We start from the raw sequence: 26,524 nt of genomic DNA on the forward strand, positions 1-26,524 counted from the left end.
TAAGATATAACCAAGAAAGTATAGCATGATGAATGATAGATATCATGAGTATATTGGGACTGTGGTACCGGTAGGGAATCCTACTTACACCATGTGTGACGAGAACGGGAAACGATAGGAGGAATGAGGAGAGTGAAGTATAACATAGGCTGTGATAGGACGTGGAGACGTGCAAGATGTCGGGAAGAGATGGGGAAAAGACGAAGCAGGGATAGAGGACTAGTCTCAAGACTCTCACCTTTTGGAGGGAGGGATGATAGATAGTGGAACATATTATGTGAACACAGACGAACTCAAACCTCTTTTGGATAGGATATGGTAACTTACAGGAAATTCATAAATAGAATGAATGGAGCGAAAATAACCAGTGACATAGGAAAAACTTTCCTTATTTTTATGTGAACAAAGCAAAGAACAAAGAGAGTAGGCTTCTGTAAATCGAAGTATTGGATGAAAAATATACCAGGAAGATATGCAGGATACTAACACATTAACACGTCAGTATTCAGCATTGGGAGTGAAAAGATGTTGAGATAATCGATTCGAAGAGAAGGGCATCAGACATCTTGGAGTAACTTGAAATGACACCATAAAAGCAGTCGATCAACTCATACAAACAAAACTGCACAGAGAGCAGGTAGAATACCACTTAGGTTCGTTGGAAAGAAAATGACGGATACATACAGTAAAACTGACGTTGTTACAGGTGAGGCAGAGACTGAGTGCAGCATTAGCGTTAAGTTCAGAAAATGGATTATGGGTCAGCTATACACAGAGGAGGATCAAAGCTGCTGCCGAAATGGTGTAGAGCTGTAAGTTTAATGTCACAGGAAGTACGTTTTAGAAAGAGGGTATTATGAAACATGCATTGAAACATGATTATCCACATTCACAAAATAATATATATATATATATATATATATATATATATATATATATATAATAAAGTAAACTACAGTTTTTTTTGTTAGATTACATGGGAAGTTAAAGGTAAAGTTGGACGATGGATCAAAGGAGCTTCAACAAAAGATTCAAGAGTAGTGGCAAATGGGACTCTGACGAGGAAGATGGTCCCAGCAGATTTCTATCAGCTCCTCTACCGGTCATGGTAATGATATGTGGAGTGGAACGAGGGGTGAAATTTTTATATATCAGATGACCCCAGAGTAAGATTAGGTAAGGTTAGGAGAGAAAGAGGAAATGCAGAGATATAAGACTGGTAAATACATGGGCCAAGGTAGAACTGGATGGCATATCACGGAGGGAAAACTGAGCAGTATAACCGAGGTAAACTGGGCCGAGCCCAGTAAGAAAAGAGGGTGGTAGTGAAGAAACTGCCAGAGACGCAGGACGGATCGTGAATGAGGAGCTGTAACTTGGAAATCACACTAAAATATTTCGTATCATCGGCTCAGTTTTTGAGTGGAGTGATAGCGAGATTTTACACTACGAGGAGGTACAAAGCTAGGGGAAAATGTTTCATTGTATTTGTAAGGAACAAAACGGAATTCTACACCTGGTTTATGGTCAACCGGGATAATATTTTAGCTGATGCCAATAAAGTGGGGCCGGATTTTTAAAGAAGAGTTTACATGGAAATTTAAGGAAATGGGACTATATGGTCAAGCAGGAGATGGAAAACTTGGTGTATATATAGCCTACGAGAATGATGTATACATTTTTTATTGTATCAAGTAAACGTAGAGAAAATGTACAGAGAGGAAAAAGTTATCAAGCGAATGCATATTAGTGTGGTAATGATTGAGGCAGAACTTGTCATTTCTTTACCTATAGTTCAACAGATGTTCAGATTGTATGTTAGTTCGTGTCTTGCGATTCGAACATTTATTGAACAAGAGGTTAATCGTAAATTCAGCCTAAGTCTGGACTTACTGTTAAGATACCCTGAAGTGTCACAAGACTTGCAAGCACCGGATATATCGGCGAGCGTGGGAGACGCCGAGGTGTGGGCTGCTGTAGTAGCATATATCCCTCCGCCCCATCACTCCTCCCTCCTCCGACCCCGCCATGCACATACAGCAAGCGGTAAACACATAAACCTCTGACCATTTTCCACCGGGCACCGTCAGACATAATCTACACGCTCGTGAGACACCACCACTTACTGCATGGGTCTTCACCTTCCACAAGTTTTCAAATGTCTTATCGTGACACGTTCTACGTTTTGGTCGCGAGCGCGGCGGTAGGGAGAATGTGGATAGCCGCTCGCACCAACAGCGGTACCTACTTCGGAATCCGAAACCAATTTACTCCTTTACAACCTTTGATGGGGTGTCGAGACAGTGTCCTGAACTGAAGGTGGGCAGAGTTGAACCTTTCCATACTGTACCAATATATACTTAGATGTGAGTGGTACAAGAAACACTTATTTCTACTTCCAACTTCACCAGTCATCGTGCATTCGCTGGCGTCTAGGGAGTGGCTGCACGGCTTCACGTCATTCCACTTACACTTGCAGGGCTAATGGTCCTCACTTAATGGGGCGTGAAGTTACAAGTTTCTCTCCATAACATTCTGGCAGTAGTGCCAGGAGTGAAACACTCGCCCAGAGCGTTAACTTCCCTGTATCTAGGATTTAGGAAGAGGAAATCCACTTCCAGAACACACACACACACTCACCCCAGTCCGCTGTGTGCTTTGCGACGGTGCCTGGAAACTTCGTCTTTTGTTTCACAGCTGCCAGGTGCCCCACGGGGGACATACTAGACAAGAACTACCTGTAGGATCTTCTTTGGTTGTATTCACGCGATACTGGGAAAGAGAAAGTGGGAGGAGACGAGCGGTCACTGGCTCGTCGGGGAGGGTGAGATGCGAGGATTATGAGGCAGTGGTCGGTGCCCAAGGCTGAGCATTGGTTGGCCTGCTGGAAAGATTTGAATATCAACGCCGAGTATACCTGCCCAGGCGCATGGCCATACACCCTTGCCTTTTTGTCTAACATTATTCGGGAAAGAATACCTAGTTATTTCAGAAAATAATACATATGTTCTTATATATACGCTATACATATTGAGTCCGTATGACTAGAGATGAAAAGTGAATTGTTTTTTTGTTTGTTGATTCACACAGTGATGTTCTATGCTTGTTATCCGAGTGGATATGGCTATGGACCTTACCCCTCCCTTACCTGCTCCTGTGGTGACGACAGGAACGCTGCCTAGGTGTATCTGCCGTAACTCTTGACTACGGCTGTGTACTGTGGGTAGGGCGGCTGTCGACGGTGTGTGTTATGCGAAAAACCACACCAGGTGAGGACCCCTTGACTACGTTTTGCAGAAAGACTTGTGAGGAGGTTAAGCGAGCGTGATGTGTGTAAAGTCGCTTTGATATATTGTCAGTTGAGGACGCTTACTGTGGTCTGTTGTTGTCTGTTGATAATTGATTTACTTGTATATTGGAATGAGGTGGGAATCCGAACGAGTAACTGGTTGTATCGTTCAGTTTACGACAGGATGTTAATAAAGTCCTGAGAATTGGATCATGAAATAGTTTATAACGTAATGTCATGTAAAGTGTGTGTTACGTGGTGTCATGGTGGAAATGAAGTCACTTCTCATTCATAACGTCTCATATCTCTCAGTAGTGATTTAGCGTAATTCTGAAAAGGATATAGAAATGGAAGAAAAAAGTACCATCATGTACCAAAAAAAAAAAAAAATTTAATCTTAAAAGAAAATGCCTTGGAAGATGCCGACCTGACGAAAACGCTTTCTGCTGTTCGATGCGCCAGATCTGTGCTTCGTATACAGGTCTTACGTACGTCACGTTCTCTGATTCTTACCTGCAGTGAGACAGGTTCTCATGGCCAAGGCTGTATTAGGGCAGCTGGTTACATTCTTCTGATGGATAGGAACACAACTCCAGGCCAGCCAAGGAAACTGTATGACAGCAACCCCTGCTGTGTGTACCCCACAGCACTGTGGTAACATCCAGGGTATCGTCCCAGAGCAGCCATAAGTATCGTCCTGCAGCAGCCACATCTTTTGTCCAGCATCAGTCACAACTACCGTCCTGCATCAGTCACAATTACCGTCCTGCATCAGTCACAATTACCGTCCTGCAGCAGCCATAATTATCGTCATGCAGCAGCCACAAGTATCGTCTATCGTCGCGCAGCAGCCACAGTTATCGTAGAGCATCAGCCGTAAATATACCGTCCTGCAGCAGCCACGATCATCACGTCCTGCAGCAGATCTTGATATCTTCCCAACCAGAACCTGACTGTAATTGTCTTTTCCAGTAACTACGGCTACAGCAGGAGCTACCACCACCACCTTTCCCTGCCAACAACGGTTATTGTCTTACTGCCGCTACCACCACTTTTTTTTTTATTAATCCACTTGTATGTTGTAAGTTCCGGGTATCGTCCACTGGTCGTGGCTGGCGTCCTCACCCTCCCCCACGACTCGTCGTATGCTGGAGGGGCGGGACGCAGGGAGATGGCGTGTGTGGTAAGGACTCCGCCTCCATCATGGCCCGGGTGTGCTCATGATACCAGAGCGTTATGTTAATACCCAGACTCTCGGAATTCATTAAAACTGACGGACGGTCCATATCGGTAATTGGGACAGAATGCCTCACTGGCGGGTTATAATGTGTGAAGGGCGCTGGTTGGTTGGGTTGTTGGACGCTGCCTCGGGTTGGCTGGCTCGGCGAGCGTGCGTGAAACTGGCCCGGAAGGCTTCCGATCTGCTGGTGACGCGCCTAATGAGGAGGCGTTAATTATTGTTCTCGAGGGCACGGGATAACCTTAGTTATGCGAGTACAGTCGTCATAGGCACGGGCTACTGAGAGGATGCCATGACTTAATGCATGTTGGTAGAGTCGTCATACACACTGGGTGTTGGCATGATGTCATGCGCCCGTATATGAGAGTGTACTACTTAGTACTGTAGGTGTGGTTGAGTCATCAAGTTATCATAAGCGTCATGGAGGAAAGTCAGTATAGACGTGGGCTTAGACGATTTACTTCGAACGAGGCTAATGCCTTCTTCTTCAACAGGCTTCCTAACATGTGCCATAACCTCACACCAAGAGTAGTCAAAAGCAACGCCACGCATGCGTTTGAAAATTAGTAAAAAAAAAAAAAGCTGCACGTATTTCTTTTCAAGTGTTTATGTGTCTCTCCATTCATCACAAGTGAGTCTTGTGTTCCTGATCTTTTCTGCTGTCACAGACAACCTTGCAAGATCCCAGTGGCCTGTTGCTTTCTGCCTTTTTTCTTTTCTTAGATATTAATGGCTCGTTCACAGCCAACGCGCGTGTTCATCCTCGTATTTCGGGATGTTCGATGATGGTAATGGGGCAAGTCCGTACTAGGCTTAACCCAAAAGGATGGCAGTTGGGCCACTGACCGGGCATTCGTCTTTGGAATTTGAATTATTTTTAATTGGTAGTGGAAATTTTGATTTGTTTTATGTAAAAGATAGTAACTGAAATCAATAGCTGACTTGCGAACAGTGAAACATATTGGCCGGGGATGTATTACTAAGTTCCCAGAGTGTTATAACACTGGTTCTCCAATGCTGGCGTAATCCTCCCGATGATTCCTGTGATCATAGCCAGTAGCGCCATCTCGGACGGGGCCTTGTATTATACAATCAGCAACTCTTTCACTTTTAATTACTATCATTCCTCGGGTGGTCATGGATGATTACTATCATCCCCCCCCCACCGATGGTTATGGAACCAGCGAGATCATTCTTCCTGATTACTGTAATTGGGAGGTTAGTGAGGAGGTGGGTGACCGGGTTTCCCCCCCCAGCTTGGCGGAGGTATTATTGTGAGGGAGCGCTTCCCGGGGTGGTGACGCCTCCCTACACCCCACCACACCACCCTCCCTCACGCTGTGTCATCATGCCACAGGGGGTCTAATTCTTGGTGCCTGGGAAGAATGGTGGAGGTGGAGGGGCTGTGTGGGGTATAGAGGAGCCGCCATTCTATAGGGCGGCGTCTCAAAGAGTCCGGAGTTGCAAGCAGAATTCAATGATGAAGCTTTCGTTTAACGAACAGTGTTCACGTCCCGTGTCGTGAACAGGCTGGCGTACACATGCACAAGAGTACGGACGAAGTGCCGACGTGTGTGTGTGTGTGTGTGTGTGTGCACGTCATTTCATGTGTACGTCATGAAATGGAAAATTAACATCTGTTAAACTAAAAGGTAAAGATTAGATTCTGCCTTTGAGACTAGACTGTTCAAACAACCCGCATAAGACTCATTCATTAGCAGTAAGTGCTACATGTTACGCTACTCTCGCTAAGGTCTTGTGTAACTTTAGGTTGGTGATATTGTTACACGTAAAGGAAATATCATGAAATATGCAATTGTCTAATTGGATCAATGAATTTAGTTCACCCCGCTTTATCATACAGATAATCTCATGATTTACCATATTGATAAATCTGATACTAAAATTAATTTCCTGTGAATTCCATTATTCTCGAAGTTCCCATGTTCTGAGATATATGATATAAAACTGTAAGAATATCATGCCCATTTCTGCAAGCTGGTCCACAGCCATTCATTCATTCGGAGATGAAATAGAAGTACTTGGTATGCATGGCGAATTTGTGCGTGGGCACAGTTGAAGAAAAGTATACCCTGGGGTCAGAGAGTCCGGCCCACGTCTGCCCACTCTTGTGTGGAGGAAGTAAAGTGTTTTAGATATCTGGGAGTGGATCTGGCAGCGGATGGAACCATGGAAGCGGAAGTGGATCATAGGGTGGGGGAGGGGGCGAAAATTCTGGGAGCCTTGAAGAATGTGTGGAAGTCGAGAACATTATCTCGGAAAGCAAAAATGGGTATGTTTGAAGGAATAGTGGTTCCAACAATGTTGTATGGTTGCGAGGCGTGGGCTATGGATAGAGTTGTGCGCAGGAGGATGGATGTGCTGGAAATGAGATGTTTGAGGACAGTGTGTGGTGTGAGGTGGTTTGATCGAGTAAGTAACGTAAGGGTAAGAGAGATGTGTGGAAATAAAAAGAGCGTGGTTGAGAGAGCAGAAGAGGGTGTTTTGAAATGGTTTGGGCACATGGAGAGAATGAGTGAGGAAAGATTGACCAAGAGGATATATGTGTCGGAGGTGGAGGGCACGAGGAGAAGTGGGAGACCAAACTGGAGGTGGAAAGATGGAGTGAAAAAGATTTTGTGTGATCGGGGCCTGAACATGCAGGAGGGTGAAAGGAGGGCGAGGAATAGAGTGAATTGGATCGATGTGGTATACCGGGGTTGACGTGCTGTCAGTGGGTTGAATCAGGGCATGTGAAGCGTCTGGGGTAAACCATGGAAAGCTGTGTAGGTATGTATATTTGCGTGTGTGGACGTATGTATATACATGTGTATGGGGGTGGGTTGGGCCATTTCTTTCGTCTGCTTCCTTGCGCTACCTCGCAAACGCGGGAGACAGCGACAAAGTATAATAAAAAATAAAAAAGATAATATATATATGTATATATATATATATATATATATATATATATATATATATATATATATATATATATATATATACCGCCTTGAAAGTCTGAAGACTTAGAATAGTTGTAACTTTTCGTACACCTCGAATACTCCTTTTTTTTATTTCTATCTCTCGTATGAGATTCCAGCTGCTTAACATTACAGCTGTCAAGACCAGTTTTCGTCGTGTGTTCCGTGAGGCGAAGCCCCCGAGACGTCGCTCGGCATACTCTCTCTCTCTCTCTCTCTCTCTCTCTCTCTCTCTCTCTCTCTCTCTCTCTCTCTCTCTCTCTCTCTCTCTCTCCGACAACTTTCATTTTTTGTCCAAAGTTATCGTTGAAGCGACAGGATGATGGATGGAGCAGTCCCATCTCTTTTTTTTTTTTTTTTTTAGTTTTCGGGATTTATATATTAAAGTATAGTGTGTTTTATAAAAGGAAAAAAAAAAAAAGAATAGGAATGGATGATATATTAAACGGACGCGACGCGCTCCAAGCTAGCTAGACGTTGCCCTTAACGTTGGTGGCCTGTAGGGAGGACTGAGGACCCGCCATGGGTGAGTTCGTCTTCGGAAGGTAAACCTAAAACTTTACCTTCGACGGATTCGTCGGACGCGTCTTCCCGCCACAAGGAGACGGAAGCGCTGCCTCTTACCGGATAATTATTTGGTCGCGTCGAGACCGCTTCGCATAACTCCCCCCTCCGTAGCAGGCAGTCGCGTGAGAAGATGCGTCAAGTTTATATTAATGATTATGATAATGCCGCGGACGGCCGACCTCCCGCGCTGTGGCGCCTCATACGTCACGGGTCTCCTCGCTCGGAAACGGGCGGGGGAAAAAAGAAGGGAGAAAAAGAAAAAATTGGCGGGAAATGAACGCTTTACCTGCCACGAGATAGTTGCATATGGCCGTCTTGGCTTTACTTTTCTATGCATGTCATTGTCCTTGTTTTGTTTGTAGTAGCTTTCTATTTTTCTTACAGTAACTAACATGGCGCGATCGAGAGCAACCCGTGGTCGTGGTTATCTTGGTTGAGACGTATCATAGCCTGGGAAAAATAAAAGTAGAAATACACTAGGATGACTCTGTCCCCCCCGCCGCAGGTGTTCGTGGAAATTTGAAGAAGGAATCATATTATTGCGTATTGCTGGCGCGATTTCTCCTCATTAAGACATGTCACCTTCGCAGGTGTTGCCCTAATTCTTCTACAGTTTTGCCGCCAGTGTACTGTTGTTCAAACCCATAATTTCCCACCTGCTTACGGTAGTTTAGATGTAATTCCATCATTTGTTTGCTTCCATGCCAAGGCACTGTTAACTGCTGTATGAGCCAGTTGTGCTTTTAGAAAGACCGAACGACCTTCAGATCCGAGATGCCAGCAGTGAGATAACCCTGGTATTCCGAAGCCTCGTTATTCCCGGAAAGCGTAGGGGGAACCCTGGTATTTCGAAGCCTCGTTATTCCCGGAAAGCGTAGGGTGAACCCTGGTATTTCGAAGCATCGCTATTCCGGAAAGCGTAGGGGGAACCCTGGTATTTCGAAGCATCGCTATTCCGGAAAGCGTAGGGGGAACCCTGGTATTCCGAAGCCTCGTTATTCCGGAAAGTGGAGGATGAGAATGATGATCCGAGGTATCATAACCTCGAAGCATTGTTGTTCCGGATATTGGAATATTGTGATATTCAAAAATATAATTTCGAAGTATCGTTATTCCTAAAAGAGAATGATAATGAATGATGCTAATAGCCTAAAACCAAGGAGGCGCCAGACCTAACCTGTGCGGGGGTGTTTCCTTAATTTTCAGTTACTTATTGAAGTTTTTGTTTCGGAATAACGATACTTGGGAATTACGAAGCTTCGAATCCATAATATTTCTGAATACATTGGTCCCTCTTCTGTGTGTCATTTAAAATATACATTGACCTGATTAAAACATATATATATATATATATATATATATATATATATATATATATATATATATATATATATATATATTATTATATTATTATACTTTGTCGCTGTCTCCCGCGTTTGCGAGGTAGCGCAAGGAAACGCTATTTCCCGCGTTAGCAAGGTAGCGTTAAGAACAGAGGACTGGATCTTTGAGGGAACATCCTCACCTGGCCCCCTTCTCTGTTCCTTCTTTTGGAAAATTGAAAAAAAAAAAACTGAGAGGGGAGGATTTCCAGCCCCCCGCTCCCTTCCCTTTTAGTCGCCTTCTACGACACGCAGGGAATACGTGGGAAGTATTCTTTCTCCCCTATCCCCAGGGAATATATATATATATATATATATATATATATATATATATATATATATATATAGATAGATAGATAGATAGATAGATAGATAGATAGATAAATAGATAGACAGATAGATATAAAAAGGAAAACCAGAAGCAGTTTTTGTTCACGAGTTGTGGTAATTGTTCACATGTGTTGCTTCTCCCTGAGGGAGACTGGCCATGGTCGGCCGGACCAGCACGGATCTCCCTCTGATCCGCCGATGAAGCTTCCCGATGCCGCTAGGCTCCTTGTTGTCGCTGTGCTTCACGGTGGTGGTGCTGCTATGCTCTCACGAGACGCCTCCACGCTCACCGATGCCTTTGCTCCTCATGGTTGGCGGCGTTCCTGTGCTTCTTGTGGTAGCGCCTGTGTATGCGCGTGCCTTTCATGCGCTTCCCTGCTACTTGGAATCGCCTTTTGTTTGAAGGTTGCTGCGCTTCTTGCCAATTTTCTAGGCTTCTCAGTGGCACCGGTATTGGTGCTTCAAGACAGGCAGTGAATTACTGACTGGTTCTCTCTGAGAATGTCTTAGTTCACCGTAGGAAAGCTTAAAGCGACTAGGCTGCAGACCAAACACACACACACACACACACACACACACACACACACACACACACACACACACACACACACACACACCTGCATGAGAACATGGAGGGTAGGGACACACCTAAATTCTGGTTTCAGTATTATTTTGATTAGGATATTTACGCATTACATCTTCTCTTATAAAACGATGTGATTATATATATATATATATATATATATATATATATATATATATATATATATATATATATATATATATATATATATATGATTTATGTATAATTACATCAGGACGATTTCTATGAGAGTTCTCATTTTACCCGAAATTTTTCAAAAGGCTTTTGCAGCTCAAGGCTGCATTACCTCTGGTGGCAGGGAAATGTAGATTCCTTTGGAGTGAGAAGGTCTTTGATGAGGCTGCGCTTCCAATCGTACTCGCGGTGGAATGTCTTGCAGAAGGAACCCGGTAACGCGGAGAAACGGCAATTGAATATATATATATATATATATATATATATATAGTGGTTCCAACAATGTTGTATGGTTGCGAGGCGTGGGCTATGGATAGAGTTGTGCGCAGGAGGATGGATGTGCTGGAAATGAGATGTTTGAGGACAATGTGTGGTGTGAGGTGGTTTGATCGAGTAAGTAACGTAAGGGTAAGAGAGATGTGTGGAAATAAAAAGAGCGTGGTTGAGAGAGCAGAAGAGGGTGTTTTGAAGTGGTTTGGGCACATGGAGAGAATGAGTGAGGAAAGATTGACCAAGAGGATATATGTGTCGGAGGTGGAGGGAACGAGGAGAAGAGGGAGACCAAATTGGAGGTGGAAAGATGGAGTGAAAAGGATTTTGTGTGATCGGGGCCTGAACATGCAGGAGGGTGAAAGGAGGGCAAGGAATAGAGTGAATTGGAGCGATGTGGTATACAGGGGTTGACCTGCTGTCAGTGGATTGAATCAAGGCATGTGAAGCGTCCGGGGTAAACCATGGAAAGCTGTGTAGGTATGTATATTTGCGTGTGTGGACGTATGTATGTACATGTGTATGGGGGGGGGTTGGGCCATTTCTTTCGTCTGTTTCCTTGCGCTACCTCGCAAACGCGGGAGACAGCGACGAGGTATAAAAAAAAAAAAAAAAAAAAAAAAAAAAAAAAAATATATATATATATATATATATATATATATATATATATATATATATATATATATATATATATATATATATATATAAGACCTCAATGCAAGTATGAATTATGCATATTTACGATGTCAAGTCAATACGTCACTTCCAGATACAAATATTGTTAGACATGGTTCATGGAGCCGCTTTGGTGGTGGTCAGTGGGTATCATTATGTACGTAACAACATACACGGCCCTACCGTCCCTCAATCTTATTGAAACCCATGGTAAGAGCTAGGATCAACGTTGCTCAGCCTCTACGTCTATTGAGAAAGCGTGTAATAAGGCGACACGAGGAAAATCTTCTCCCCCAGTGCGGTTTGAGGCTTCATTACCCGGTAAAATAAGTGTACGCTGCCTGGTCCTCTTACTTCTTCGTAAATCACCACCCCTTGGAAGGTTGCCAGATCATCACTTTAGCACCGTGAATAAATTTACTCAGGTGCCTAACTTTGTTCTGATGGTGGCCTTGGGGAGAGTAGTAGTAGAGTAGGGAGGAAGACTGTACTTCATGTGTACAGATAAGGATGTGTAAAGGGAATAATTACCGCGTAAATTAGCACAAAGCCCGTCGTACTGAAGAGCAACTGCCGTAGGAGCTGGTGCTGTGTGTGTGTGTGTGTGTGGGAGGAAAGGGGTCTTTGTACATATTCCCATAACAATGGAGTTCTGTAATTGACAGAGATGAGAAGGAAAATATGTATATGTATGGATATCTTGTAAGACATTTCCAGTTGAGTTTTATGTATATTGAGGTCATGAGAGAGAGAGAGAGAGAGAGAGAGAGAGGCATGATATATGCCTACCTTACACGAATTACATGGTGCCATAAGTGGCTCTTGAGTCGGCAGCCTCCACCACGAACTGTGTAAACAGCTCACGAAATAAGCCATGTATTTCATGTTTGTTTGTGTGTTCTTCGCGCTCTCTCAACCAACATCGTGTGTCTTGCCATGAGTCTTTCTTCAGGAACCAAAGGTGTTGCCAGATAGACATATTCCTAGGGTAGAGTCACAGTAACCTATCCATGTACTCGTAGGCATTATCATGGTAGCCTAGCCATGTACTCGTAGGCATTATCATGGTAGCCTAGCCATGTACTCGTAGGCATTATCATGGTAGCCTAGCCATGTACTCGTAGGCATTATCATGGTAGCCTAGCCATGTACTCGTAGGCATTATCATGGTAGCCTAGCCATGTAGGCATTATCATGGTAGCCTAGCCATGTACTCGTAGGCATTATCATGGTAACCTAGCCATGTACTCGTAGGCATTATCATGGTAGCTTAGCCATGTACTCGTAGGCATTATCATGGTAACCTAGCCATGTACTCGTAGGCATTATCATGGTAGCCTAGCCATGTACTCGTAGGCATTATCATGGTAGCCTAGCCATGTACTCGTAGGCATTATCATTGTAGCCTATCCGTGATGTTAGCCTCGCCTCTCAGAGTAGGGCGAATGCGCTAGGGGCAGGTAGTCCTAGCGCAACTTCAACCTCTGAGCGCTTCTTCACTCCTTACTAATTCCGACCTTCACGAACGCTCTGAGCATTATGAATTCTAGCCTTGAGTGAACGCTCCTTGTCATCATTTGTCCCAGGTCAAAATATCACTGTTGATGATGGATGCCAGTATTACGTGAGTAATGTGTGGCATTATCCGAGGATATGTAGCAAGTGACATTGCTAGTATCCCATTCCGTAATTGTTTTCTCACGGGATGATGAGTTTATGTTGACTTGAATTATTCGAAGGTGGTAACAGTGGCTACCCACCCGTCCGTATCCTTTACGATGAGGCGCCTTGTTATAATGTGCCACCCTCACTGGTCACAGAAAACGTCAGCCAGCTGTTAAGAAGGGATGGCTTAACTAATGTAGTTTACAGGGGACGGCGTGCTGTCAGTGGTGATCTGTTTAAGAGCATATGTGAGGGGAACATCTATGAACCAGCCGGGGCAAATCCACGGAAACCTCTGGTTGTGGATAGGGAGATCTGGGTTTGATGTATTATACATGACATCTAGAACAACCATATTGATACTTGATGATGTTTGCTGGATGTCACAGGTGAACGTGATGGCTCTGCACCGCCGGGCAAACATTCTGGGCAGTGACCCAGTCTGCTCTTCTCGGCGGTGTAGGAAGCATAGCTCATTTAGACGCCCTTCCATCGATCTGGTCGTGCGTGCGTGCGAGGGCACGGCACACACGGTGGGGTGGGTCGTCTCTGCTCATCATCCCATGTTGCAGAGTGAACAAAAGTCGAGCATTTTGCGAGCTGCTCCCGCTTGTTGACACACCGTCTGAGTCTGAGTGCCGGTCTACACACCGGCACCAGAGTCGCTCCTTTCTTACCCCCCCAACACCTGCTTACTCAGCTCCTCCTCCACGGCTCGTGGGATGCCACTCCCAGCTGCTGTTTGATTCTGCGATCACAAGACCTCTGCCGGGAGACCGGTTGGTTACGACGGCACGACCCGTGGGGGTTGTGATACGACGGTGTGGCTTCCATCTATTGAGATGACCCACTGAATATTGTCTGTTTAGAAGGGAATCTCTGTTTTGGAGACAGTTCGACACTTAGTGAATAGTATTCACCTTTAAGTTCAGAGGAAGGCTTGTTATAAGTTAAAAAAGAAAAACAAATTGGGTAAGAAAATGTCCTTCATACAAGAGTTAAACACATCACATCTACCGAAATGACAGCCTCTTCCCAGTGGAGGAAGGAACCTCCTCCTATGTTTTGAGAAAAGGGCTTCCTTCAAGTGGAGGAGAGAACCTCTGCTTAATTGAGAACAGGGCTTCCTCTTAGATGAGGAAAGAGCCTCCAGATTGTTTACTGAGCAATAGGGTCTTGTACTAGTTGTAAAGAGGATCACTTAGAAAGAAGGAAGACTTTCCAGTTATTGAAAACGGGGCCTCATTACAAGTCTAGAAGATGGCTTCATGGCAAGCGCATGGGGGGCTGCCCCCATCAAATCACAGTTCTGATAAAAGAAAAGTCAAGTCAAAGTTGCTCTGTCTATCTAGATTCTATCTGAAGAGAAAATGATAGTTTCGACAAAGAGTTCGGGTAAGTGACTGGAAGTGATAAGTGAAAAGAAATTGTTGGATTGAATTTTAAGGTACTACGTTCATTTCCGTTCATACGAATGTTGTTAAAGTGTTGATAACGCTGTTGTCCTCTCTCTCTCTCTCTCTCTCTCTCTCTCTCTCTCTCTCTCTCTCTCTCTCTCTCTCTCTCTCTCTCTCTCTCTCGTTGACGTACTGTTGAAATTCTAACGCTTCTGTGCTCTCTCTCATTTTTTTTCTTATTGACGCACTGCATTGAGATTGTAGGACATTGATACATGTCCCAAAACACGAGCTGGGATATTGAATGATGAAAACTAGGGCGAGGAAGCCATGAGTCCAACGACGATAGACTGAAACTAGCGTGTCCCTGATGGACGCCAGGGCCCACGACCCCCTTCAGATCTCGGCAGACCTGTATCCAGGGACTGGTAATTCCCGTGCACACACTGATACGTTGCCCGACTGGTTACCCCCTTGCAGTAAGAGGCAGATGGTAGCTCTATTCTCCTCTTTTGTCACTTGACAGGTATCAGTGTAATGCTGTTTAAGATATGTAAATGAAGGATTTGTGTGTGTGTGTGTGTGTGTGACACACGAGCATCAGCTTGACCTGTGCCAGTTGGGTTGGCAGCGAGTCTGCTGCCCCGTCCGGTGCGGGAAGTTGAAGCCATTCCAACGAGATGCGTCGTCTCGCTGCCAACAGTCACACCACATTTTGTAGCTAATGATCCCTGGAAGAATATGTTTTGACCCACTTCCACGTAAAGAGAAGATACAGTGGTTTAGTGATAGATTATAACTGGCAGTTTACATCAACCAAGAGACGTAATCTTATACTATTTATACCACTCTTAGATCAGTGAAGAGAGTTGACTTGTAATGGTGACTTTGACCAAGACGCGAGGACGAGATGATGAGACGAACGAGGAACAGGGACTTTGCTGGGTGAAGGGTGAGAGTGAGGGCGGACCTCAACACGCGCGCCGGGAAGGGACCACAGCAACACTGGAGGAGGATCTAAGGTTGAGAATAAACCCCCTGGCGTGGCTGTGTTGCCAGATTTATATCGGAACAATATATATATATATATTTTTTCTCTCTACATTTCATTCTGCCGTAAAAAGATCCCTCTGGAGACACGGGAGAGGAGGTCCCGCTTCTCCTCTTCAGCCGACATGTGAACTGTTGACAAGAACCGGGATGTGCCGAAGTCGCGCCGAAGTGCGGGTTCGAGTACAGGTGGATCTACGGACGGCGCGGTGGATTTCGGTCGCCTCACCTCGGAAGAAGTGGTCGAGAACTTAACATAGGGTGAGACACGTGTATTAAATACCGAGGACTACGTAGACTAACCAGATCAACACATCCTCACGCCAGACCCAGAAGACTGATTATATGGAGGCTGACTCTGTATGAGAGTGTATAATGCGAGTGTTTTTTTTTACCGGAGTCTTAAGGTGATGTGGTTCGTTCTCCATAAGAGACGCGAGAGGGCAGGACTGGATTGGGGTGAAAGACACGAAAGCCAAGGCCAGCAGAGCTGGGTTGAGTTTATGTTCGACTGGGGTAGTTAGATGAAATCGATTACAGTTCACTGGGTCTGGATCGGTCGGGTTTTGGCATGGATGCGTTTAGTTTAGATTGGACTTCGTTGCTTGGTAACTTAGGTTGATCCATGTTTTGTGTACCGGTGATCCAACGTATTTACCTCAGTACGAACGTTATCTGCAGCGAGTTGCTTGCTGAGAACTAAGGACGATACTGTATAGTTCTGAGTGTGTATGAAAATGGAGTTTGGACGTTGACTGCTGCAGTAACTTTGGTACGACAATCCAGTAGAGTGGCTGCGGTAGAAATGAAAATTAAGAACAGGGAAAGATAATGAAAGACGACTGGCGATAACGTGTATCAAGGGATAGGAAGATGGTTCCAGTACATTATGTTCAGGTAAACACAGTAGTTTTAGCAGATTGTGGTGTGAACTGACTCGTTCCAGCAGGTGACGTAATAGACTGACTCGTTCCAGCAGGTGACGTAATAGACTGATTGGTTCCAGCAGATGACGTCACAGACTGACCAGTTCCAGCAGGTGACGTCACAGACTGACCAGTTCCAGCAGGTGACGTCACAGACTGACCAGTTCCAGCAGGTGACGTAACAAACTGACTAAATTCTGCAGATGACGTCGTGTACCGACTAGTTCCAACAGATGACGACACAGACTGATTACTTTTGCTAGATGACGTCATCAACTGACACTTTCAGCGAATGACGTCAGAGTGAACTGACTGGGAAACATGGTGCTGTAAATGTTAGTATGAAGCGTAAACTTTGAACCCCACCCACAGGGGCAGTGCATCTCGTACTTGGTAATGATGTTTACTAAGAACAGGAACTATATGTTAAGCATGGAGAATATCGTTTAGAAATGTCTCCTCCCCCCCCAAAAAAAAAGAAGGGGGGGCGTCTTAAAGTAAGTGGCCTTGGTTTAAAATGTCATTATGCTGGGTATTTTTTATTTCTTTACAGACATTTTGCTGGGTTGTGTAGACTACAAACGGGACATGGTACAGCCCGGAGATGGACGGAGCTGGTACGGTGGATTTGTGCTATGTTAAGTAACAGTGTCGTGTGTCAAATGATGGCAGGAATCCGGTCATCTGCAATCTTTTTTTTCTATGTTGAAGGCTCCAGTCAGCGCCAAAAGTCCTTATGAAGACCGGGCCTTAATTGAAGTATAGAATTATGAAACGGAAAAAGAAAAGACAAGAGAAAGTATTTACGAATCTTTGAAACGTGCGTTTTATAATGATTGTATCTTTATATATAAACAAGGATATGATCACAATTAATACGCCATATTATTGAATGTCAATGTGATACCTAATATGGCTTGTAATGAACGATGCAAACTACCGTTTAACTTGAGCACAACGGTTCGACGATTCGGTCATTACAATGGCCTACTGTCTCAACACCTAACAGTTTAACGTATATACTCTCATATGATAGTATTACCAACTACTTTTATCATAGTTGAATATTCAACTGAATTTGGTTACGGGAACTGTGGTGTAGTGGTTCATCTGTATGCTGTACGAGGAAATGTTGAGCGATGCTCTTAAGTTTAAGGCGGTGCGGCTAGGCTGGAAATGTTCAGCGATGCTGTATTGCGGAGCCGATTAGGCTTGGATCATCCACAATTGTTCCCAGCTCAGGGGTCGCTTGTGACTAAAGGAGGAAGACGGCATATGAAAACACCTTACAGGAAATTCCTTTCCCTAGAAATAAAAAAAAACTTTAATAACAAAAGATAAGAACAATGTAGACTTCAAGAGGGTATATATAGCGTCAAGCGTCGGGTGTGATAGCTGTCGCTACCACCACCTTCCTATGTGGTACGAGATTTCTCTTTGCATGTTACGTCCTTTTCATTCAGTTTGTCTGAGACAACAGCATCATGAAACAATGAACAACTTTGTTATGCCGATTTATCATTGTGAAAGTAATTACGGATCCTGCAGGAGGCGGTGCTTTCCTTGTGACACGACACATTCATATCTGCAGGCGGGCTTCTTGAATACTAGAATTTGTATCGTACATTCTATCGTTTCGTATTTGGGAGGACTAAACCAACTTGCCACTACACAGCACTGCTTCTGACACAATCCTGAAACTTAATTTGTTAGTAACTGCCATTGAAGATTATTTTGATACGTGCGGAACGTCGAGGTTTTTGAAAAAGGCCACAAGACTTTATTGTGTCTATTAATAGCCACAAGACTTTATTGCGTCTATTAATGGCCACAAGACTTTATTGTGTCTATTAATGGCCACAAGACTTTATTATGTCTATTAATGGCCACAAGACTTTATTGTGTCTATTAATGGCCACAAGACTTTATTGTGTCTATTAATGGCCACAAGACTTTATTGTGTCTATTAATGGCCACAAGACTTTATTGTGTCTATTAATGGCCACAAGACTTAATGTGTCTATTAATGGCCACAAGACTTAACGTGTTTATTAATGGCCACAAGACTTTATTATGTCTATTAATGGCCACAAGACTTAACGTGTCTATTAATATTAGGCCACAAGACTTAACGTGTTTATTAATGGCCAAAAGACTTTATTATGTCTATTAATGGCCACAAGACTTAACGTGTCTATTAATATTAGGCCACAAGACTTTATTATGTCTATTAATGGCCACTAGACTTTATTGTGTCTCTTAATTCTCCATCCTCATATACTTTCTTTTAAACAGTTACCTGGTTGGTAGTTCGATGATGAACGTCACAGGAGTTCCGCACAAACTGGTCTTAATGTGTACAAACAGTCTCCATATACTATGTTAGCTGCATTGTGATATAGAAAAGAATATCGGAATTGTTACAAATAATGGCGCAAAAAAAAAAAAAACATTTCCACCAGTGTGCTTCACAGCTGTTTACATCGTGCTGGACGGACCCCGTCGCTGCTGGGAAGCGTTAATTCATTGCATCCACTCATCACTCAATTTTCATTCGTGAAGCTAGCAACATTGTATCCATATCTTTTGTCTATGGAAATATATTACAAAGATATATGCTTAACTTATGCATCGGGGGCCGTATGCAGAAATATTCTTAGATTTCTGCTCATTTTTATGCTTAGCTGAGCAAGTGACTTAAGTGCCACACAGAAAAGGACTAAGCACGATACTTAGCAAAACTCAGGCATAATATTTAAGAAGTATGAAATGCAGTTTGGGTCAAAATTTGTCGTTTGCTAAGCAAATACTTAAGCGTAGGGCAGCTTTCAGAAACATGCTTAGGAAAATTCTTAAAGTTTAGTAAAAAATTTTGGGGTTAAGCATACTTAAGCATTCTGAGAAGTTTTCTGCATACGGCCCCAGGTGACAAGATGAATACAGAATGCAATTTGAAGTGTTAATCGGGGTGTTATCAGACTGTGATCTTTGGGTACCAGTCTTAACTAACTTTAGAAAAAAGGAAAACGTGGGAACATTTTTATTTTTTCGTAGAGGTTTAGGACGGGAATGATGCTCACGGTAGGGAAGCTTATCATCTTTTTATGGCGTTTATTTTCAAAGTGGTTGTGTTTACAATATGGCTAGCTAGCGACTTGACGTATGGGTTTACCAGTGAATACTTGGGAATAGTTAGTTTCTTTGGCTCTTGAATATAAAAGTGTAATAATATTTTGTGATATAAACAAACCAGTATCTTATAAATACGATGTGGTTGTTTCGTAAAGTCTGATCGGGATTTTCTTTTATAAACGTTTAGATAACTATGCTAGGTTAGGTTAAATATTCTTATGTTACGGAAGAATATTCGGATCACATTGCTCTTTTTTTCTTTTTTTTTTTTGCCGACTGGTGTCATGTAAAACGCGCGGAGCAATATTCGCTGCAGACGACGCCTGTCCTACTGAACTATATATACTGTTTACAATACTCTTCACTAGATTTGTGGTAGGAGTAAGGAGGTTAGCAAGCTTGTCTGAAGTGAGTTGGGAGTACCTCTCCCTGATCCACCCCATGGGAATAGGATCGAATTTTATGATACTATGACTTTTAGGGAAACACACCAAAATGAAGTGAAACATTCTTGATTTTATAGGATCTGTACCTTCCTTTACCACTATACAAGAGAGACTTGCACGTCTTATCAATAAAATGATTGTATCGTACTGAAATTTTTATTAGGTTTGCTTCCGAAGTCATATAAGGATAATCGTTTAGCCTTTATACAGTATTAATTACTTCTTTTAGGTGTAAACATTTTGCTAGAATAAGGCTTCCTCCAAAATTGTAAGGGCAGCCATTTGGCTAATACAATCTTTACAAATTTTTTCAACCTTATAGAGATAGACATATGATTGATGATTACATAGAAGCATACATGGGAAGGACAGACAATACGAGACCTAACGGTCCATTAAGAGGTTTCCTGTAGAAGTTTTCTAACTATAGTGGTAGAAACGGAATATCAAGCTTGAAGGTACCTCCCCATCCACCTCTCCTTCCAGCCCAACTTACTGCAGGAAAAAAAAAAAAAAGGTGAGAAAATAATACCATGCAGTATATCGGTAAGATATTGCCAGACAGCAGAACACATTAGATTTTTAAGTTGTCCGGTCTTATAGGTGGTAGTCGTTCAACCCATTCTTTTCATTTCTTCCACCTTGTATGGGTCAGACATTATAGCTTATTCATGATTATATCTCGCAACCAAACAGGGGAAGACCTTTCACCTGTAGTGTTCAGGTGTTGCTCTCTCTCTCTCTCTCTCTCTCTCTCTCTCTCTCTCTCTCTCTCTCTCTCTCTCTCTCTCTCTCTCTCTCTCTCCTTCCGAACTTTCATTTGCATTATGAAAGTATACGTGCAGACGAGCTTGATGCAGATATCAACACAACTGTTGGCTATTTTTTCTCTAATATATCATTTCCATTTGAGATAGCATAGTTTTTTTTTTGTCCTTTCAGTTATAAACGGAGGATCAACACTGCTCTCATAAGGTAGATGTCTTGCGAAGTTTAAGCATCGAAGTTTCCATGATGATCTATTCAGGAGAGGGAGATAAGGAAGATGTGTTTACTATAAGCTATTTTTCTCATTTCATTTCCCCCCCTCTTTTGCCTTTACCTTTTACGTGTCTTTAGACAAGCATATGATGGGGCTTTGTGCTCGTGTGTTCGTTTATTTCTCGTTTTCTTGCGTGTTTTCCCTGCATATATTTGTGCAGGTTCAGATCGATGTATTAATAAATGCAGTGCCGTACTTATTAATTCTTGTACAGTACACTCACAGGAATCCATGTAAGTACCATGTGTGTATGTACGCTGTGTGCTTTTGTTAGTCCACGTATGTACATATATGGATGAAATTTATGTAGTATAAGTGGGTGTGTAAAGTGTGCGTTTTCATGTGGTGTGTGTCGTGTGTAGAACTTTTAGTATCGTACTAGGTTATGCTCATGTCTCTTTTTTAATAGATTAACTCCACTGTGTAAGATTGATTGTGGCTGTTTCATTAGTTTGTGGGAAAAGAAAATCGCCGTACTTCCCAGTTCTGCCTTTCCACTTCATCATTCCGACAGAATCTGCGCGTGTGCATTGTGGTGGAGGGCGGAGCTTCGCGGCTGACCAACCCACCCACGCCAGTGTTGCCAGTCTCGTGGGGTTTACCACACCGTTGATTTTCGGCATAGTTTTAAACCGCTGAAGGAATTCTAATATATGTTTTGGTAGTAAATTATTATTTAGCTCTTTTATGTGTACTGATCTTAATAGATTTTTTCATAGTTCATTGTTCTTTGGTCACACCAGTGAACGTAAAACACGAATATTTGGCTGATATTTTACAGGACAGGGATTTGTTTAAGATTTCTTATGGTTAGTCTTTATAACTTCACATGCAGTTATACTAACATCTTTTTTGAATGAGGGATATAGTTCCGGATGCATGGAATGTCATCCCAGCTGAAGCAAAACTCGCGTGAAAAGCATTTCAAAAGGCAGGGCTCAAAAGAGAAAACCTAACCGTTTATTTCCAGGAGCGAGAGGTAGAAATCCCGAAAGGACCGTCTGGCAGCACTGCTCACTCTGCCCTCCCCGTAATGATACTACGTATGTCAGTCTCTCTCGAACGTTCGTGCAGGTAGGGCTGCGCTGTTCTTACTACCGTGGGCTGTCTCCATGCGTATCTTGTATTTCTTTATATATCGGAGATAAACTTGCGCAAAAAAATAAACTGGATTTGCTTTCGACTATTAGACATTTTCATGCTGTGTTTATTTGATTTGTCTTTAAAGTGTGACAGTTTATTGGGCCTGACAAAAGTAGCATGTACTGATGGTGTAGCAAGCAGGTGTTAGATAGAGTTTAGCCACATCCACCGTTCAAGAATTTGTGGTGTTAGTGCATCAGTACTGTGAGTAGAAGATTAATTTTGGGTTGACAGGGGTCACACTACATCCCTAGTTCTCAGATGAACAGGATGTAAAGGCAAGTATCTTCCGTATATGATGTTGAATGTCGAATAAATTGCCAAATCTTTGGATTCTGGAAAACAGTTTGTTACCCGAAGGAGCAACAACAACCACCATGAGGCGAGCGGGAGAGTCGCCCGTTAGGGTGCTGGAAACGAACGTCGATTTCCCGTTAACAGTAAACGGAGACGTAAACAAGGGCCCCAATGGGAACAAACGTGGGTCCCTGCATGACCACCATCATGACCATGATGCCGAGTCGGCTGCCCCTACCGACACGATGCTCACCCACCCTGCCAAATACCCGTTGCCCAATGATGACGAGGACGACGACGACCTCACCAAGGCCAAGCCAGGCAAACTGCAGAAAGTGGCACATAAGCACGGCCTCACCAAGAAGGGCCTGCTTCTCCTGTTACTAACCGCCTTCATGTGTGCCCTGCTACTGGTGACGCTGCTGGTGATGGCTGTCATGTGGCCCAGGGACCTACAGCAGTTGAAAATGGAAGTGTGCCTCACGCCGGATTGTCTTCGTGCATCAGCTCAGGTAAATGAGTGTACATTCATGTTCTGATTATTATGATTTTATAGATATTTCGTTTATTTGGGGTTAAGAAGGGTTTTGAATTGGTGGAACTATGATGCAATACATATTTTGTAATGTTACATGTTTCTTATGTGGTTTGCCCTGGGGAACTATTGATGAATTAACAGAATTGTGCAGTAGAAATATGTTTTTTACAGTTTCTTAGAGTTCTCTATATCCACAAATTCTGGATCGCGTGAAAATTCTACCCTTTTTTTTCTATTTTATGTGTTGACCTATCCTTGCCTAACCTAGCCTAATCTTTAGGTGTTCCCCAATTTTTCTTTAGGCCAAGGGTAACATTACGTTATCGTAACGAATTTTTATTAGCGCTTGTACTGAAAGCTAACATGAATTAAGTAGGATGTTAGATAAGCAAATCCTCCTCCCCCCCTTTTTTTTTTTTCTTCGAACCAGCCTAACCTGACAAAATTTAGCCAAAATTTACATAGATCCGACAACGTAACATCAGCTTTTTCAGTACTCATTGATTTTCGTTTCAATGAATTTGGTTTTGCAGATTATTACAGGAAACATGATAGCAAGCCTAGCCGCAGGGAATATGGCGTCCCTAACTCTCCATCCTACTGGGTTGTGCCTGTTTTCATCTTATTCAGGTTAAGAATCTTATAAAATGGATATTCACATTCAAAGTCTGAGCAAGATTGAGACCTGATATAGCACCACTTCATATGGTAATGAAGTTTAGAGAAAATAGTATGTCTAATTGACCATAATAATGTGACGGAAGAAAATAGACGAGATAAAAGTTCATCTCTTTAGGTTGCCTGATAAGCTCAGAGACATATTCCCAACGGGGTCACAATTGTATGCTATTGATCCACATATTGTAAACTGAGGCGTTTTATGAAACCAGTGGTTTCTCATTTTTTCCTGTTGATAAGTTATACATTACAACTTAAGCTACCGGACTGAATTTAGGATGTACTTGTTCACTGAAATCATCAAGACGCCCACGAAACTCGCCAAGAAATATGTACTTATAAACATTAACTTTTTACGAAAGCATGGATTTTCAGAAAGGTAAAAGATATTTTACCAGAATGTTTGCTTTTATGTTTCCCTTTTTAGGGCTAGTATTATAATTATTTTTCAATGACCCCTTATATGATACTTAAATAGTATTTTGTGAATATCGACAACTCTTTTCGCTGTGGTAATTATAAAAGGTCATATCTCGGTGTTTTACTGTTTGTGACTTGGCTTGACTTAAACTGGATGTATTAACCCAATGAAGTCTTGAATCTCCATCATTTAAAAGCAACCCGGAAAGAAATGAGGGATGACGAGACGTTGATCCGAACATACAGGCGTAAATGTATACTGGTGTCCAGAAGATATCTCAGTACTTGGTAATTATGATCTATTACACTGACAGAAGTACTACCGTTTGGAAGCAAGCGTAACCGGTTTTTTTTTTTAGGGGTGGTTTGACTTGCCCGGACTTGGGGATACCGGTACAGACATCTTGTATTTTCAGCTAAAAAAGAAGATTTCCATCTGTAGTACAAGAGGAACGGTTTATTGCAGCACATTGTATATACAAGTCCATTGACAACCAAGAATTATGTTTGAGGCGTTTTATTTATTTTCCTTGCAAGTACAGAAAAGTTGGGTGAGTTGTGGCATATTTTTTGCCCGCGAACACGCAGCTTATTGAACAAAGTACTAGTACAGACAGCTTTCGCCTTGGTAGGGTCGCATCCTTAGGGAACAAGGATCAGTAGCATTTCATAAAAGACTTACTCTTCTGAGGCTCTTGATTTACCTGCTAGGACTGTTTGTATGCTCTTAATCCCGTATTCTCTGCATGATTAGGTTGATTGGTGCATTTTCATATCTTTTACAGTTTTACATAAAGCGTATTGCGAGGAAGAGATGATATGAACTCGAACATATCATTGTTAGATTCTTTCAAGTATTATTTCCCAGAATTGTTGTATGAAAATTAAAGATACCGAAAGCAAAATTCTTGATGTAACCGTTGGTGGCTTGAGTATTTTAGCTTTCCTTGGGAGCTCTCTACCATTTCATGTCTGTTCCAGTAAACTATGACCTGGCGCATTTTTAGAGACACTTTTTTCACTTCATCTAAAATTCATAAATGATTTCCCCAGTCTCCTCTTTTTCCCCGTCATTAACTTGATTTGAATCTCTATATGAACGATATTAGATACTGCGACATAAGCACTCCAGAAAATTGTCAGTTGATTGTAAAATTAGATAATACACTTGTATTACGTACCTTGTATTATCCTTTGAAACACCTAATCTCCCTACCAATCATTCATTTTAATTTTCAATATTCTAGTCAAAATATACCGGTTGGGGAGGTAGGATATATATATATATATATATATATATATATATATATATATATATATATATATATATATATATATATATATATATATATATATATATATATATATATACAGGTGATCCAAATAAGAAGCTTGGGAAAGCAACTAAGACGAGGCGAGGGTCGGCCATACGTTCTGCACTCTACCATTTAACCAATATCCGGAGGGAAAGCGCTCGAAAGTTCGACTGTGTTGAACAAATTATGTTCATATCAGAATTTTGTATAGTTTGTATGTAACTTAGTTAATGACTGTATTCTTTCTAAGATAAAAACAAGAAGAATCAATCGTGCAACTTGCTTCTTCATAGACCTGTGGCAGCAGCACTGCGCTGACAAAGGGAGGCGAACCACAATGTCCTTTACAAGTTTAGTTTCTAAATAAATGGAAGGAATAATAAGGAAAAAAAATGGGCGGAGTATGATGAGAAGCATGATATTTTTATTTTCTTCGTGACAAACGGTCTGGTTTCAAAGCTGGTAAATCATGTCACGATTCTTTTAAGTTTTCATGAGGGGTAACCCAGGTAACGGAGGGATGGGTTGACTGTTAATATTTGGATCTTAGGAAAGCATTCAGTCATGTACCTTATTAATGGTTAGTATAGAAAATAGATCAAGGAACCTATCAAGCGGGGTGAAATTTTTTTTTTATAATCAAAGGAAGATAAGAAAGGTGACCAGAGGCAGGTGTTCACAGAGGCTACAGGGTCGTCACCATGGAGTACCTCAAGGATCTGTGCTGGCCCTTGTAATGTCTTACTATATGTAAAGCATATACTTAACATTGTTACTTTCGCTGTTTGAATATTCAATGACCATAATGCGAAACTTATGTTGCCATTTAAAAGTAGACAATGATGTATAGAATTTCAGGATGTAAAAAAGAAATAAATATGAATGGATCCATGAGTGGAGCACGGAATTTAATGCAGGTAGATACCTTAAAATAGAGTTTAGAGAAGGTAGTAGTAGATCCATAT

The 26,524-nt window shown here is 42.4% G+C and overlaps 1 protein-coding gene across 1 annotated transcript in view; it reads left to right on the forward strand.

The window, feature by feature from the left end:
* The first annotated feature begins 22,217 nt into the window (after positions 1-22,217).
* LOC139748573 (endothelin-converting enzyme 2-like) overlaps positions 22,218-26,524 on the forward strand; it is a 665,699-nt gene continuing 661,392 nt past the window's right edge. The window contains exon 1 of the mRNA XM_071661616.1: positions 22,218-23,119. Coding sequence (XP_071517717.1) covers positions 22,616-23,119 — 504 coding nt within the window. The 5' untranslated portion in view covers positions 22,218-22,615. The remainder of the gene's footprint in view (positions 23,120-26,524) is intronic.

The sequence above is a fragment of the Panulirus ornatus genome, chromosome 5 (assembly GCF_036320965.1).
Source record: "Panulirus ornatus isolate Po-2019 chromosome 5, ASM3632096v1, whole genome shotgun sequence".
NCBI classification, from domain to species: Eukaryota; Metazoa; Arthropoda; class Malacostraca; order Decapoda; family Palinuridae; genus Panulirus; species Panulirus ornatus.